General features: G+C 34.9%; 1 protein-coding gene across 2 annotated transcripts in view; it reads left to right on the forward strand.

The window, feature by feature from the left end:
- RAVER2 (ribonucleoprotein, PTB binding 2) overlaps positions 1–16,416 on the forward strand; it is a 112,339-nt gene that overhangs the window by 24,191 nt on the left and 71,732 nt on the right. For both annotated transcript variants that reach the window (XM_036853271.1, XM_036853279.1), the window contains exon 3: positions 13,681–14,150. In XM_036853271.1, the coding sequence (XP_036709166.1) occupies positions 13,681–14,150 (470 nt within the window). The remainder of the gene's footprint in view (positions 1–13,680; positions 14,151–16,416) is intronic.

The following is a 16,416-nucleotide window of genomic DNA, read 5'->3' on the forward strand; positions in this document are numbered from 1 at the left end:
AAAGACTGTAACAAGAGACAAAGAAGGACATTACATAATGATCAAGAGATCAGTCCAAGAAGAAAATATAGCAGTAATAAAGCAAATATTAACAGACATAAAGGGAGAAATTTACAATAACACAATAGTACTAGGGGACTTTAACCCCTCACTTACATCATTGGACAGATCATCCAGACAGAAAATCAATAAGGAAACACTGGTCTTAAACAACGCTTTAGACAAAATGGACTTAATAGATATATATAGAACATTTCATCCCCAAACAGCAAAATATACATTCTTTTCAAGTACACATGGAACATGCTCCAGGACAGAGCACATGCTAGGCCAAAAATAAGTCTCAGTAAATTTAAGAAAACTGAAATCATATCAAGCATCTTTTCCAACCACAACACTATGAGACTAGAAATCAACTGCAAGCAAAAAATTGAAAAAAACATAAACACATATGTGGAGGCTAAACAAAATGCTGCCGAACAACCATTGTATCATTGAAGAAATCAAAAAAGAAATTTAAAAACTCCTGAAGACAAATGAAAACACAATGATCCAAATCTATGGGATGCAGCAAGAGCAATTCTAAGAGGAAGGTTTACTGAGATGCAAGCCTACCTCAGGGAACAAGAAAACTCTTGAACAACCTAACCTTACACCTAAATGAACTAGAAAAAGAAGAACAAACAAAACCTAGAGGTAGCACAAGTAGAGAAATCATAAAGATCAGAACAGAAATAAATGAAATAGAGAGACTAGGAAAACAATAGAAATGATCAATGAAACTAAGAGCTGTTTCTTTGAAAAGGTAAACAAAATTGATAAACCTTTAGCCAGATTCATCAAGAAAAAGAGAGGGCCCAGATCAATAAAATCAGAAATGGCAAAGAAGTTACAACTAACACCACAGAAATAACAAACGATCATAAGAGATTACTGTGAACAACTATATGCCAGTAGAATGGACAATCCAGAAGAAATGGACAAATTCCTAGAAATACACAGTCTCCCAAGTTTGAACCAGGAAGAAATAGAAAATATGAACAGACCAATTACCAGAGCATTGAAATTGAGTCAGTAACAAAAAACTCCCAGCAAACAAAAGTTCAGCACCAGATGTGTTCACAGCACCAGATGTGTACTAAACATTTAGAGAAGAGTTAACACCTATCCTTCTCAAACTATTCTAAAAAATTGCACAGGAAGGAGTACTTCTGAACTCATTCTACAAGGCCAGCATCACCCTGATAACAAAACCAAATACACCACAAAAAAAGAAAAGTACAGGACAATATCACTGATGAACATAGATGCAAAAATCCTCAACAAAATATCAGCAAACTGAAATCAATAATATGTTGAAAGGATCATACGCCATGATCAAGCAGGGCTTATCCCAGGGACGCAAGGATAGTTCAATATCTGCAAATCAATCAATATGATAAACTATATTAACAAATTGAAGAATAAAAATCATGACCATTTCAATATATGCAGAAAAAGCTTTTGACAAAATTCAACATCAATTTATGATTAAAATTCTCAACAAAATAGGTACAGAGGGAACAAACCTCAAAATAATAAAGGCCATATGATAAGCCCATAGCTAACATCATACTTGATGGTGAAAAGCTGAAAACATTTCCTCTAAGAACAGGACCAAGACAAGGATGCCCACTCTCGCCACTTTTATCCAACATAGAACTGAATGTCCTAGCCACAGCAGTCAAACAATAAAAAGAAATAAAAGAAATCCAAATTGGAAAGGGAGAAGTAAAACTGTCACTGTTTGCAGGTGACACACAGTACACATAGAAAATTCTAAAGATGCCACCAAAAATTCATCAATGAATTCAGTACAGTTGCAAAATACAACATTAATATGCTGAAATATGTTGCATTTCTATACACTAACAATGAACTATCAGAAATTAAGAAAACGGTCCATTTACCATAACATCAAAAAACCAAAAACAAACAAAAAAAACAAACCTAGGAATAAATCTAAGGAGATTTACTGTGTACTCGGAAAACTCTAAGACACTGATGAAAGAAATTGAAGATGACGCAAATAGATGGAAAGATATACAGTGCTCATGAATTGGAAGAAGTAATATTGCTAAAATGACCATATTACCCAAGGCAATCTACATATCTAATGCCATCATATCAAAGTACCAATAGGATTAGTCACCGAAGTAGAACAAATAATTCTAAAATTTGTATGAAAACTCAAAAGACCCCAAATAGCCAAAGCAATCTTGAGAAAGAAGAACAGATCTGGAGGTATCATGCTCCCTGACTTCAGACTATACTACAAAGCTACAGTAATCAAAACAGTATGGTACTGGCACAAAAACATAGATCAGTGGAACAGAATAGAAAGCCCAGAAGTAAGCCCAGACATTTATGGTCAATTAATCCAAGACAAAGGAGGCAAGAATATGCAATGGGGGAAAGACAGTCTGTTCAAGAAATGATGCTGAGAAAACTGGACAGCTCTTGTAAAAGAATGAAATTAGAACATTTTCTCATACCATACACAAAACTAAACTCAAAATGGATTAAAGACCTAAATGTAAGACAGCAAACCATAAAATCCTAGCAGAAAACATAGGCAGAACACTCGTTGACATAAATTGTAGCAATATATTTTTGGATATCCCTCCTAAAGCAAAGGAAACAAAAGCAAAAATAAACAAATGGGACCTAATTAAACTTAAAAGCTTTTGCATAGAGGAGGAAACCACTGACAAAATGAAAAGACAACCTACTGAATGGGAGAAAATATTTGCAAAGGATTTGACTGATAAGTGATTAATATTCAAAATATATGAACAGCTCATACAGCTCAATGTCAAAAGACCAAATAACCCAACTAAAATGGGCAGAAGACCTGAATAGACATTTTTACAAGGGAGACATACAGGTGGCCATCAAGCCCCGTGAAAAGATGCTCAACATCACTAATCATCAGAGAACTACAAATCAAACCCACAATGAAATATCACCTCACACTTGTCAGTATGACTATTATCAAAAAGAGCACAAATAACAAATGTTGTCAAGAATGTGGAGAAAGGGACTCTTGTGCACTATTGATGAGAATGTAAATTGGTGCAGCAACTATGGAAAATAGTACAGAGGTTCCTCATAAAACTAAAAATGGAACTACCATATGATCAGCAACTCCACTCCATTCCCGAGTAAATATCTAAAGAAAGTGAAAACACTAATTCAAAAAGATACATGCACACCCCAATGTTCATAGCAGCTATTTACAATAGCCAAGATATAGAAGCAACCTAAGTGTCCATCAACAGATGAATGGATAAAGAAGAAGTGGTACATATATAGAATGGAATACCACTCAGCCATAAAAAAAAGAATGAAATTTTGCCTTTTGCAACACATGGATAGACCTGTTTATAATCTATAAACATTTGAATCACTATGATATACACCAGAAACTAATATAATATTGTAAATCAACTATAACTCAATAAACAATTAGGCAAAAAAATGAATTTGCATTGGTTTTTTAAAATATAAATAAATAATATAATATTACTACAGCTTTATGAATTTTTATAATGAATGTTCTAATGTTATATGTTGTAACATTTTAATGAGTGTTTTTTATATGTTAAGTATCCTTCAGTTTTAATAATATATTAATGGACTTAGTGAGTAAATTATGTGATTTGACCTTTAGTTATACAAATTGGGAAAATCGTTTAATTTTTCTGCACATTAGTTTTATATCTGTGAGATTAAAAGCCTAAACTAGATTATTTTCTTTGTGTACATATGATATGTAAAAAACCTCTCTTTGAGATGCTAAAAAAATAAGGAAATGTATGGAGGATGATATAACCATTATATATATACTGACTCCCAAATTAGCAAATGTTTTATTGAAGTATTTTATGCTTTTAAAATGTTTTTTGTAAGGGTGGATGAAATGGGTGAAGGAAGTCAAAGAGTACAAACTTCCAGTTATAAAATAAAGAAGTACTGGGGATGTAATATATAAGGATGGTGACTGTTTGTCACAGTTAATAATACTGTGTTGCATATTTGAAAGTTGCTGAGAGAGTAGATCTTGAAAGTTCTTATCCCAAGAAAAAAAGTTTTAACTATGTATGGTGGCAGATGTTAACTAGAATTACTGTGGTGACTATTTCACAATATATAAGAATATCAAATCATTATGGGAGACTTCCCCAGCAGTCCAGTGGTTAAGACTCCATGCTTCCACTGCAGGGGGTGTGGGTTCAATCCCTGTTCGGGGAACTAAGATCCCACATGTCATGTGGCTTGGCCAACAAAAAAAAATCATTATGTTGTACACTTGAAACTAATATAATGTTATATGTCAATTATACTTCAATTTAAAAAGTTTTTTTAAGGTTTTTTTTGTCTTTAAAGATATTATATAGATGCTAGAGCGCTAATGTAGTACTACTGAATGAATACCTCTGATGGTATGGTCAGGAATTCTGCATTTATTTTTTCTGACTTATAAAAAAATTGTAAAAAAGACATTATAGTTAAAGATGAAATCAAGTTCCTACCCCCTCTCTGATTCCATTCCCTCCCTCCCTCTAATGATTGTGGTAATCATTAGAGCTGTTCACAGATTTTTTTTCTTTTTCTTCTGGTCATGAGGTAAGACAGTGCTTCCTTGTGCCTCCTTGAAGTTACCAATGGACATGTGATTTGCTTTTCGATGAATGAAGTGCAGTGGAAATGGCGTGTATCCCCTCCACGTGGAAGATTTCAGAGCTAGCATGTGATTCACTGCTCACCCCTCCACTTGCTAAAGTGATTGAGGAAGGTTGTAGACCCTCTTTAAACATAGTCCCAGAGTGACTATAATGAGCAAAGCCTCCTTCCTTTCTTCCTTCCTTCCTTCCTTCCTTCCTTCCTTCCTTCCTTCCTTCCTTCCTTCCTTTCAGCATGGGATATGCAGCATGAAAAGCAACAAGGAAAAAAAAAACCCTTTGTTAAGCCATTGAAATTGTGAAGCTGTTTCTTGCCAAGGCATCCCATCTAATGCCTGAAATTTTACTATATGTAAAGTTAACAGTGTTGTACTTGGTGTTTTTAAAAACTAAATGTAAATGGTATTCTACTGTAGTTTTCATTTAGCAACTTGCTTTTTTTTTTTAACCTCTATTTTGTTTTTTGAATCTTTCCACATTGATACATATAGCTCTAATTCATCGATTTAAACTACTACATATTATTCTGTCCTGTCAGTTTATTACCATTGATAAATCTATTCATTACTGATAGGCATTTAGGAAGCTTTAACTTTTCCAGCATTTTAAATAATGCTGCAATGAATATGCTTTTACTTCTAGTATTCATTGCAACTGTTTCTCCACAAGTGAATTACTGGGTTTGTAGGTTATGTACAACTTCAATGTTATAAATATTGACAAAGGCTTTACAGCTGGGAATGGTGCTGTTGCTACCAGTGAGGATGGTAGACAGCATAATTGGTGGTTGATTAGAAGGAGTATTCAGAAGTGTTTTGTCTCAAGAGTGGAGAAAATTGACTTTAGATTAACGATGCTAAAAATTTAAAAACAAGACCAGAAAGGATCAAGCTTGTTCCTGATAACCACAACCTAGAACAAAACTCAAGGATATTTATATGAATACAAAAAAAATCCAGTACCCAGCAAGGTAAAAATTTACAATGTCTGGTATCCAATTAAAAATTACCAGGTACAGCAAAGAAGCAGGAAAATACAACCCATAATGAGGAGAAAAACCAATCAATCAAAACTGACCTGGAATTGAAGCAGATGAATTAATGAAAATGGACATTAAAACAGTTTTTATAACTGTTTCATATATACAAGAATTTATAGTAAAAATTGAACATATTAAATAGAGGATGGAAGATATTAAAATATACTTAACTCACACTTTTAGAGGTGAAAACTACAATGTCCAGGATGAAAAATGGGATGGGTGGATGGGATTAACTAGCAGAGTAGACATTGTAGAGGAACAGATTAGTGATTGTGAATACATGGAAACAACCAAAATGAAGCAGAGGAAAAAAAGACTATAAAACATGAACAGAGTATCAGTCAACTTTGGGCCAACTTCAAGAGTCCTAATGTTGGAGTAATGGAGTCTCTGTAAGAGAGAGCAAGTAGTACAGTAAAAATATTTAAAGAATTAATGGCTGAAATTTTTCCAAATTTGATGAAAACTCTAAACCCAGAGATCCCCAAAGTTTAACCAACCTCAAGCACAAAAACACGACAAAAACTACAATAAGGTACATTTGTAATCAAATTGTTTGCAATTAGTAATAAAGAGAAAAATCTTAAAAACAGTGCCCCCCAAAAAAGGGCATATTATTTAGATGGAAAAAGATAACGATGATGCATATTTATTGGAAACAGTGCAAATGAGAAGACCATGGGGCAACACCTTTTCTTTCTTTGCTGAAAGGAAAAAAAGATCACCATAAAATTATTAAGACATTAATGAAAGGAATTGAAGACAAATGGAAGGTATTCCATGGTCATGGGTTGGAAGAATTAATATTGTTAAAATGTCCACACTACTGAAAGCAATCTACAGATTCAGTGCAATCCCATCAAACATTCCATTGGCATTTTTCACAGAAATAGAATAATCCTTAAATTTGTATGAAACCACAAAATACCCTGAATAACCCAAGCAGTCTTGAGAAAGAAGAACAAAACTGGGGACATCACACTCCCTGATTTCAGACTGTAATATAAAGCTATAGTAATCAGTATGGTATTGGCATGAAAACAGACACATAGATCAATGGAAAAGAATAGAGAGCCCAGAAATAAACCACCACATACATGGTCAATTAGTTTAGGACAAAGGAGTCGAGAATATACAATGGGAAAAGGATAGTCTCTTCAATATTGGTGTTGGAAAAACTGGACAGCCACAGGCAAAGGAATGAAATTGCACCACTATCTTACACCATATACAAAAATAAACCCAGAATGGATTAAAGACTTGAATGTAAGACCTGAAATCATAAAACTCCTAGAAGAAAACATAGGCAGTAATCTTCTTCATATCAGTCTTGGTGATGATTTTTTGGATTTGACACTAAAGCAAAGGCGACAAAAGTAAAAATATACAGGTGGGACTCCATCAAACTAAAAAGCTTCTGCACAGCAAAGAAAACCATTAAAATGAAAAGGTAACCTACTTAATTGGAGAAAATATTTGCAAATCATATATCTGATAAGAGGCTAATATCCATAATATATAAAGAACTCATACAACTCAATAGCAAAAGAACAAACAATCTGATTAAAAACCTGGCAGAGGATCTGAATAGACATTTTTCCAGATTAGGCATATAGATGGCCAACAGATACATGGAGAGGTGTTCAGTATCACTAATCATCAGGGAAATGCAAATCAAAACCACAATTATATATCACCTCACACCTGTTAGAATAGCTATTATCAAGACAACAAGAACTTAGTGCTGGAGAGGATGTGGAGAAAAGGAAACTCTTGTGCATTGTTTGTGGGAATGGAAATTGGTGCAACCACTGGAAAACAGTATGGAGATCACTCAGAAAATTAAAAATGGAACTGCCATTTGTCCAGCAATTCCACTTTGGGCTATTAACCTGAAGAAAACGAAAACAGTAACTCAAAAAGATATATGCACCCCCATGCTCATTGCAGTATTATTTACCATAGTCAAGACATGGAAACAACCTAAGTGATTACTGATGGATGAATGGATAAGGAAGATGTGGTGTATATAGACAATGGAATATTATTTAGCCTTAAAAAAGAATGAAATCTTGCCATTTGTGACAAGATGAATGGGCCTTGAGAGTATTATGCTAAGTGAAATAAGTCAGACAGAGAAAGACAAATACTGTAGGACCTCACTTATAGGTGAAATCTAAAAAAACCAAAAAACAAAAAACACGAGCTCATAGATACAGAGAACAATTGGTGGTTGCCAGAGGCTAGGGATAGGGGTTGGCGAAATGGGTGAAGGGAGTCATAAGGTATAAATTTCCATATAAAATAATTAAGTCATGGGGATGTAATGTATAGCATGGTTACTATAGTTTGTTTGTTTGTTTGATTTGACCATACCGGGTCTTAGTTGCGGCACACAGGATCTTCACTGCCGCATGTGGGATCTTTAGTTGCGGCATGCGGGCTCTTAGTTCCGGCATGCGGGCTCTTAGTTGCAGCATGCGGGCTCTTAGTTACGGCATGCATGTGGGATCTAGTTCCCTGACCAGGGATCAAACCTGGTCCCCCTGCATTGGGAGCACAGAGTCTTATCCACTGAACCACCAGGGAAGTTCCCAGTGTGGTTGCTATAGTTAATAATACTATAGTGCGTATTTGAAAGTTGTGAAGAAAGTAGATCTTAAAAGTTCTTATCCGCACCCCCCCAACAAATTTTTGTAACTATGTATAGTGATGGATGTTAACTAGAATTATTGCATTGATTATTTCACAGTATATACAAATACTGGATTATTAATTGTACGCCTGAAACTAATATAATGTTATGTGTCATTTATACCTCAAAAAATCCCACAGAATTATTTACCCACCAAAAATATCCTTTAAAAATCAGCGTGAAGAAAGATGTTTTTCAATCATATAAAAGCTGAAAGAATTCATCACCATCAGACCTGCATTATAAGAAGTATTTAAAGAAGTCCTTTAATAAAGCATGGAGAAAATGATGCTGGATGGGAATCTGGATCTACACAAAAAAATGAAGAATACCAGATGTTGTCTTTATGTGTGTAAAGACTGTTTTATTAATATTCAGATCTCTTTAAAAGATAATTGTTTTAAGTGAAAATAATAACACTATATTGTAGAGGTTATAACACATGTAGGAATAAAATGCATGGCAAAAATACAAAGGTTGGGAGGGGAGGAATGGAAGTATACTGTTGTAAAGTTTTTAGATTATACACAAAGAGACCAGTATCACTTCATGGTAACTGTTAAGTTAAAGATGTATACTACAAAGCCAAAATCACCCACTAGAATAATACAACGAAGAAACTCAGTAATTGTATTAAATGACATTGCCTTGGATTTCAGGAGCTATGGTGGTGTTTGAAGAAACAGATAATAATAAATAGATTAATAAAGGATGGCTACAGTTATAAACTGTGACCTTAAAACCAGAGCTCTCTGTTATAGATAAGAAGAAATAATTGTATTAAAATAGGATACATTAGGGAAAAAAGTTTTTGCATGCTTGCCATCAAATTTGTCCCAATAATAAATTAACTAGTGGAGCAAGCAATGGCAAAAGGATAAATAAAATTATGACTTGTGAAAGGATTGGGACCAATCGTCGAATATTAAAATTTTGGTAGGAAAATGGAAACAGAACTAATCTCCAAATCCCTTATAGCCTTTTCTCTGTAGAGTGACATCTTTCACTTCCACAGAGTCAATGTGAGAAAATTGGACTTTTTTTTTTAAGAGAATTTATGGCCTTGAAAAGAAATGGAAGAAGCTATAGAAGAGAATCAATGACCTCTTTTTCCTACTGCCTGGACTTTTAAATTTGCTTCATTTGTCTTATTTGGGTTGAGCAAATGCAGATACCTAAGGGAAGGAAAATAAGAAGTTGTCAGTTTTAAAATGTACTAGGTAATCTATGCATGTATACATTCATCCATTCAGTTGACACTTACAGATCCTCTGCTGTGTGCCTGACACTATGGTAGCTGATGGAGATATATTCATTAGCAATTTAGGGAGCTCACAGTTGATAGGATAGCAGGCATCTAAACAAATAGATTATAATAAAGTGTGATGTGTGCAATAATCCACTCAATGTTCAAAATACAGAGGTATAATAAAACAAGGGTTAACTCTAACTGGAAGAGAACATCAGGGGATGCTTCGTGGAGATCCTGGTGCATTAACCCCTGGGCTGGATTTGAAAGCCAACTAAAAGGTTTGAGTGGCTGAAGATATTGGGGGAGATCTCGTAGGCAGGGGAATTACATGTGTAACATATAGATGCTTGAAACAAGTTGCTGTCTAGGGAGCTACAAACAACTCAGTGTCGTTGGAGAATAAAGATATGTGGTGGGGAAGGGAAGTATGGCAGTTAATGAGGCTGGCGTCAGATCAAAAGGGCCTGGTAGGCAACCTGGTTAAACTTACATATTCTAATTGTTTGTTGGTGGGTTCGTTTGAATTTTTTACACACTCAAACATATCTTTCACACAGGCTTTATTTCTCTCCTCTTAACCCTTGTGTCTTTTACTTCTTGCATTTGTCCTACTGCACTGGCAAAGGCCTTCATTCCATGTTAATAAAACTAGTGAGACAAGAACCCTTACCTTATTCCCTATCTCAAAGTAAATGGTTTTGGCTTTCACCGTTAATTTTGATGTAGGTTCCATATAGACATTCTTTAACAGATAAAGGATGTTTCCTTCTTTTCCACTGATTGCCAAGAATTTTTATCCTGCATGGACTTTGAATTTTATCAGATATCTTTTCTTGCATCTACTAAGATACTCTGTGATTTTTCTTTTCTGTGCTGGTAATGTGGCAACTTATATTGATTGCTATTTTATTTATTCATTTATTTTTACATCGTTGTTGGAATGTGGTTGCTTTGCAGTGTTGTGTTGGTTTCTGCTGTGTGACAGGGTGAATCGGCTGTGTGTGCGCACGTGTCCCCATATACCCTTGATTGCTATTTTAAAATAAAACTAATTTTGCATTCCTGAAATAAACCAAACTTGATCATGGTAAAAAAAAAAAAAAAAAAAAAAAAAAGTGGCCTGGTAGGACATGATAACTGTGCTGAGGCTTGGCTTTATCAGTGATACCAAATGATTGCATTTTAGGCAGTAAACAGACACAATTAAACTTTTGTTTTTGAGAGATCGCTTTATTGTCATTGTGGAAAAAGAGGAAAAGCTAGAAGAATGAAGAAAAGAGGATGGATTCAAGACCTATTTGGAGGGTAGAATTTGAGGATTCCTTTTATGTGGGAGTTAAAGGAGACAGGGTCTAGGGTGACTCCCAGGTTTCTGATTTGTGAGTTGTGATGCTAGCAACTGAAATAGAGAATAAAGGAAGCTGAACAATGTTGGGATTTTAGGGGAATGACAGGGAGAGGATGAAGATCGTGAGTTATGTTTGGTCATGTGTGAATCAGTACGTGGATATATGTGGAACTGAGGACTAGAAACATAGATTTAAGAGTTAACGGGGTATAGGAGGCTTTCTACGAGCCCCCAGACTAGCCATTTTGCTCTGCTTAATTGCTTCCATAGCCCTCATACTTCCTCTTTGATAACATTACACTTGTAACTCTCTGTCAAATCTCTATCATCCTCTATTGGATTGTGAGGTCCTTGTTGAAAGGGATCTTATTTGTTTTGTTCACCAACTCCTTTCCAGTGCCCAACACAGTACCTGGTACATGACACTGAATAAATGGGCATGGACATGAGTGCCCAGGGGAAGAGGGCATAGAGAAGAGAGGTTGATGGCTCAGGGCTGCTGGGTACAGTCATATGGCTGTCACTGTGTGTGACTCTGCCAAGAAGCAACCTTAAGGATTACCACCTTACATACATGTATACAATGGAATAGTACTCAGCCATAAAAAGGAACGAAACTGGGTCATTTGTAGAGACGTGGATGGACCTAGAGACTGTCATACAGAGTGAAGTAAGTCAGAAAGAGAAAAACAAGTGTCGTATATTAACGCATATATGTGGAATCTAGAAAAATGGTACAGATGAACCAGTTTGCAGGGCAGAAATAGAGACACAGATGTAGAGAACAAACGTATGGACACCAAGGAGGGAAAGTGGGGGGGGGGGTAAGGTGGGATGAATTGGGAGATTGGGATTGACATATATACACTAATATGTATAAAATAGATAACTAATAAGAACCTGCTGTATAACACAGGGAACTCCACTTCACTGTACAGTAGAGACTAACACAACATTGTAAAACAACTATACCCCAATAAAAAATAAAAAAAAAGATTACCACCTTACAGGTGTGAGTGGTGTGAGTGGAGAAAAATCTAGCAAAGGAAATGGAAGAAGGAGCGCTTGGACAGGTATGAAGAAAATCAGGAAGGACTTTATCAAGGAAGTTAAGGAAGGGAATGGTTAACAGTTTCAAATACCCAGAGAATTCAAATCAAATGTGAACTGATGAGCTTATGAGCTGGTATAGGAACATAACCAGTATTTACAAATTGTTGTTGGCTTGTTTGCTGGTTTTAGCAAAATATCATTAAATGGTATTCTGTGTCAGCATAAGGGAAGGAAGGCATAAAATCAAAATAACTCAAGTTCTTTAAAAGGGGTTATTGGAAACCAAGAGATAGTCTCTCAATAAGTGCAGCAAAGCCATTTTTCTCCCCTAGTGTTGGAAGAGTTAGCTATTCCTTTGTAAGTAGTTTCCTTGTATGTGGAGATCATGTTAAATGAAAAATGAGTTTCTTTAAGTGTTAAAGTGTGGTGAGATGCTCAGCCTAAGAGCTGCGTGGGCACTAAGACCAGCTGAGGGAAGAGCAGTTTGAGTGAAATGATGGGCAGGATTGTCCACACTGTTTAAATTCTTCGTTCTCTCTTGCTTTGCACATATTTGCCGTGTTGTTATCATTGAATTTGGGTAAGTTAGATGCTCGTATGGAGCTGCTCCACTGTGTGTCCCAGAGAGGGAGAGAAGAGGGAGAGGTAGGAAGGTTGAGAGAGCAGTGTGTTTGTAGTTTGTGGTTTGCCCTGTGTTGTTTCTTTTATTTGGGGTTTTAAATTTTTCTTATAATATTGCTCAAAAATCTTATCAGATACGCATGTCCGTGTGATATTTCATTGATTTAGAACTGTATATTTGTATCATGTTTTAGATTTTGCAAATTGTCATGTGTATTTGTTGCTTAATGCTGGAACAACTTCATTAGGTAGACAGGACAGATTTTTTAATTTTTGGGGGGTTTGTTTTACCAAAGATTCAAAGTTAAGCTACTTGTCAATATCATAATACTCCTGTGATCTTTTCATACCATATTGTTCATCCAAAAAGCATACCAAATTGTGTGTATGTGTGTGTTGTTCCAATGTAATTAATTTTATTTTAAGGAAACATATACTTGAATTGGAGAATTGGCTTCCTCTGGGCATTTTGGTGTCTTTTTGCTATGCCTTTGTTTTTTAGGTTCTTGTTATCAAATAGGGTCTTTTAGAACTCTCTGAGAAGAAACAAAAGTTCATAAACTTTTGCATCACGTGTTAACTGAGGAAAAATACCAAGTCTGTATGTAGTTTGAAAAGATTACCACACCCCCCCACCCCCGAATATTGTGGTGTCTTAGAGTGGAGCTCCTAATATAATTTGTATACTTTTTGAGTTACTGGTCATGAAATTAGTTAAGTGAGGGTGTCAGCATTTAAAAATAATGAAATAGAATAGAAAATATCAGAGTGCATTGCACATGATAGGAGTATTACCTCCTGATACTTTTGTTTTGGAAATATATGTATGTATGTATGTATGTACTGAGGCACAGGTATAAAATGTATTTCCTTACCGTGGGTCGTGGTCAGAAAAGCTTGAAAACACTGGCTCAGAAAACTCTCGTTCATTTTATCTTCTTCCAGCTTTTGTTACCTTATTGAATGGAGAACAAGCCCAGAATGCAATTCAGATGTTTCATCAATATTCGTTTCGAGGAAAAGACTTAATAGTCCAGCTCCAGCCAACAGATGCTTTGCTATGTGTTACCAACTTGCCCGCTTCTTTTACGTTAGAAGAGTTTGAAGAACTTGTTCGTGCTTACGGAAATGTCGAGAGATGCTTTCTGGTCTACAGTGAAGTTACTGGCCATTCCAAAGGCTATGGATTTGTGGAATACATGAAAAAGGACTTTGCTGCAAAGGCTAGATTGGAGCTATTGGGTAAACAGTTGGGAGCATCAGCTCTCTTTGCACAGTGGATGGATGTTAATCTCTTGGCCACAGAGCTCATTCATTCTAAGTGCCTTTGTATAGATAAACTCCCTAGTGACTACAGGGATTCAGCGGAGCTGCTGCAGTTTTTTTCCAGTATCCATAAACCTGTGTTTTGCCAGGTATGTATTTTTAAGGCATCATTGGAAATATTTTGAAATATCTGCGTATGTATCTGCATGCACTCACGTATTTATTATACCTACGTAAATATCACAATGGATAATCTAATTCTAATTGAGTCTGTAATGAACACTTTAATATGATGGTAAATTTTATTTATTTATTTTTGTATTTTTTTTGAATTTTTGAATTTTATTTATTTTTTTATACAGCAGGTTCTTATTAGTTATCCATTTTATACATATTAGTGTATATGTGTCAATCCCAATCTCCCAATTCATATGATGGTAAATTTTAAATCAATCCCTTTTGTTGATGGGCCAAACTATATTGTCTTTATATAATTAAGTATGTCTTAGCAAACCCATCACTTAACACATCCACCTTCTCATTCCATTCATTCTTGAACCATTCATGCATTGATCCCTTTATCCACCCACATTTTGTTTATCACCTTCTCAGTGCCAGACACTATATTGCTAAATGTCAGAAATATAGAGATAGAAAGATACTCTCTTAATACCGCACAAGTTTGTGAAAGAGACTGACAAGTAAGTAAATAATTGTAAATCCTGTCTGAAGAGTGATACGATGGAAAATAGAATAGTGTTATGAGGTGTAAAAAGAATGCATTATTCTATCTTAATGGGGTCATGGTAAGTGAGACATTTAGAGAAGATCCTGAAAACTGACAACACTGGTAAGAATTTTCAAGCACTTTGAATAAAATTAAATATATTCTACTGAATAGGCAAAAATATATACTGTATACGACTGAGAGGTTATCTAGTCTAGCTTTCCATCTGGTAAAAAAATAAAACGTTACAATAATTGTGAGTGATCATTTAGCTTCTGTTAAAATGTTTCAAAATAATGGAAAATTCACTAGATCACAAGTCAGGCCATTACATATTTAAATGGCTCTCATACTGAATGGAAATATTCTTCTTTAAAACTGCTGACGCTATGGAATTAAAATGACTTTGTCTTTTGAAAGACTTAAAATGATAGTGTAATTTATTTGGCATGAAGGTTATAATGAACCAGGAATAATAAAAATATTTTAGAAGTTTTCAAAAGGTTAATAAAGGCACTTTACAATGCCTTTATCAGTAGATCTGTTAAACTCAGGCTCTCTCGCTTGGTAGGTTGACATAGACTGTATGGAAGACACAGTCTTCTTACCTCGTTGTCAGAAGGGACCAGAGGAACTAACGGCTTTTACAAATCTGATTTTAAGATTTGGTTTGGTTAAAAGGAATGAGGTTGTACGAGAAATGTTTGGAAGAGGTAGATATTTTCCTTTCTCCCATGTGAATGGAAGAAGTTTTATGGAGGAAAAAAATATTTGAGGACAGTTTTAAAAGGAAGGAAGAATGTGAAGAAAAAATAGAAATTCGGTCTACTACACAAAAAGCTTCAAAAATAAGAAAAGAAACTAAAAAGGACTGAAAAATGATTTAATGGTAGTATCAATTTATGGGATGCCAAATTCAAATAGAAGTATTGCAGATGTGTCTTCTCAAAGACATACCAAGCTGAATGTTTTCACATTTATCACTTTATAGCATCAGTGTATTTAAGATGATTCAGACATGTTCTACACTTAGAAGCTTTTCAGTGTCTTATTTTGTTCTTACTTTTGCTCTTTGTACCAGTCTTTACAGATCCAGGACTTTAGTATCTTCTTTTACACTCTTAACAGGTGGGTGACTGGAAATAAATTGAGTTCTGCATTGCAGGAGTTTATTTAGGGCACATTCAGAAAAAGGTTGTGTCCTGCATATGGTATTTTAAACAGACCTGGGGCACAGTTTTCCTAAATAAGGTTTGCTTTGGTATACTTGACCAAATTCCTGGGATCTGCCTAAAATATTGAAATAAACTTTGAATGTGGTTCCTTCTACCTTTCTACTCTTGATAATGCAAATGTTATTTTACATAGATATATATTATCCAGTAATTGTTCAGCATGTTTCATCATCTATGTATCTGGTGAATTTATTTTAAAGAAAGTTTTAATTATTGTGTTCCATATTTTTCTACAAATTATCAGTTATATATATATCTTAATATATAGGGACTATTATCATTTGAACATTGACTTTTAAAATAAATCAGAGATTCAAAGAAGTAAAAAGAAACCTGACAGAATCTTACTTTTCCCATCTTCTAGAAGGACTGCATCTACCCAACTAGTAAACTTTTATTTTCAGAAGGAAAGAATACATTATTTTCACCAGTATCGTGCTCTGAGACATTTGT

This window comes from Balaenoptera musculus, chromosome 1, assembly GCF_009873245.2.
Source record: "Balaenoptera musculus isolate JJ_BM4_2016_0621 chromosome 1, mBalMus1.pri.v3, whole genome shotgun sequence".
NCBI classification, from domain to species: domain Eukaryota; kingdom Metazoa; phylum Chordata; class Mammalia; order Artiodactyla; family Balaenopteridae; genus Balaenoptera; species Balaenoptera musculus.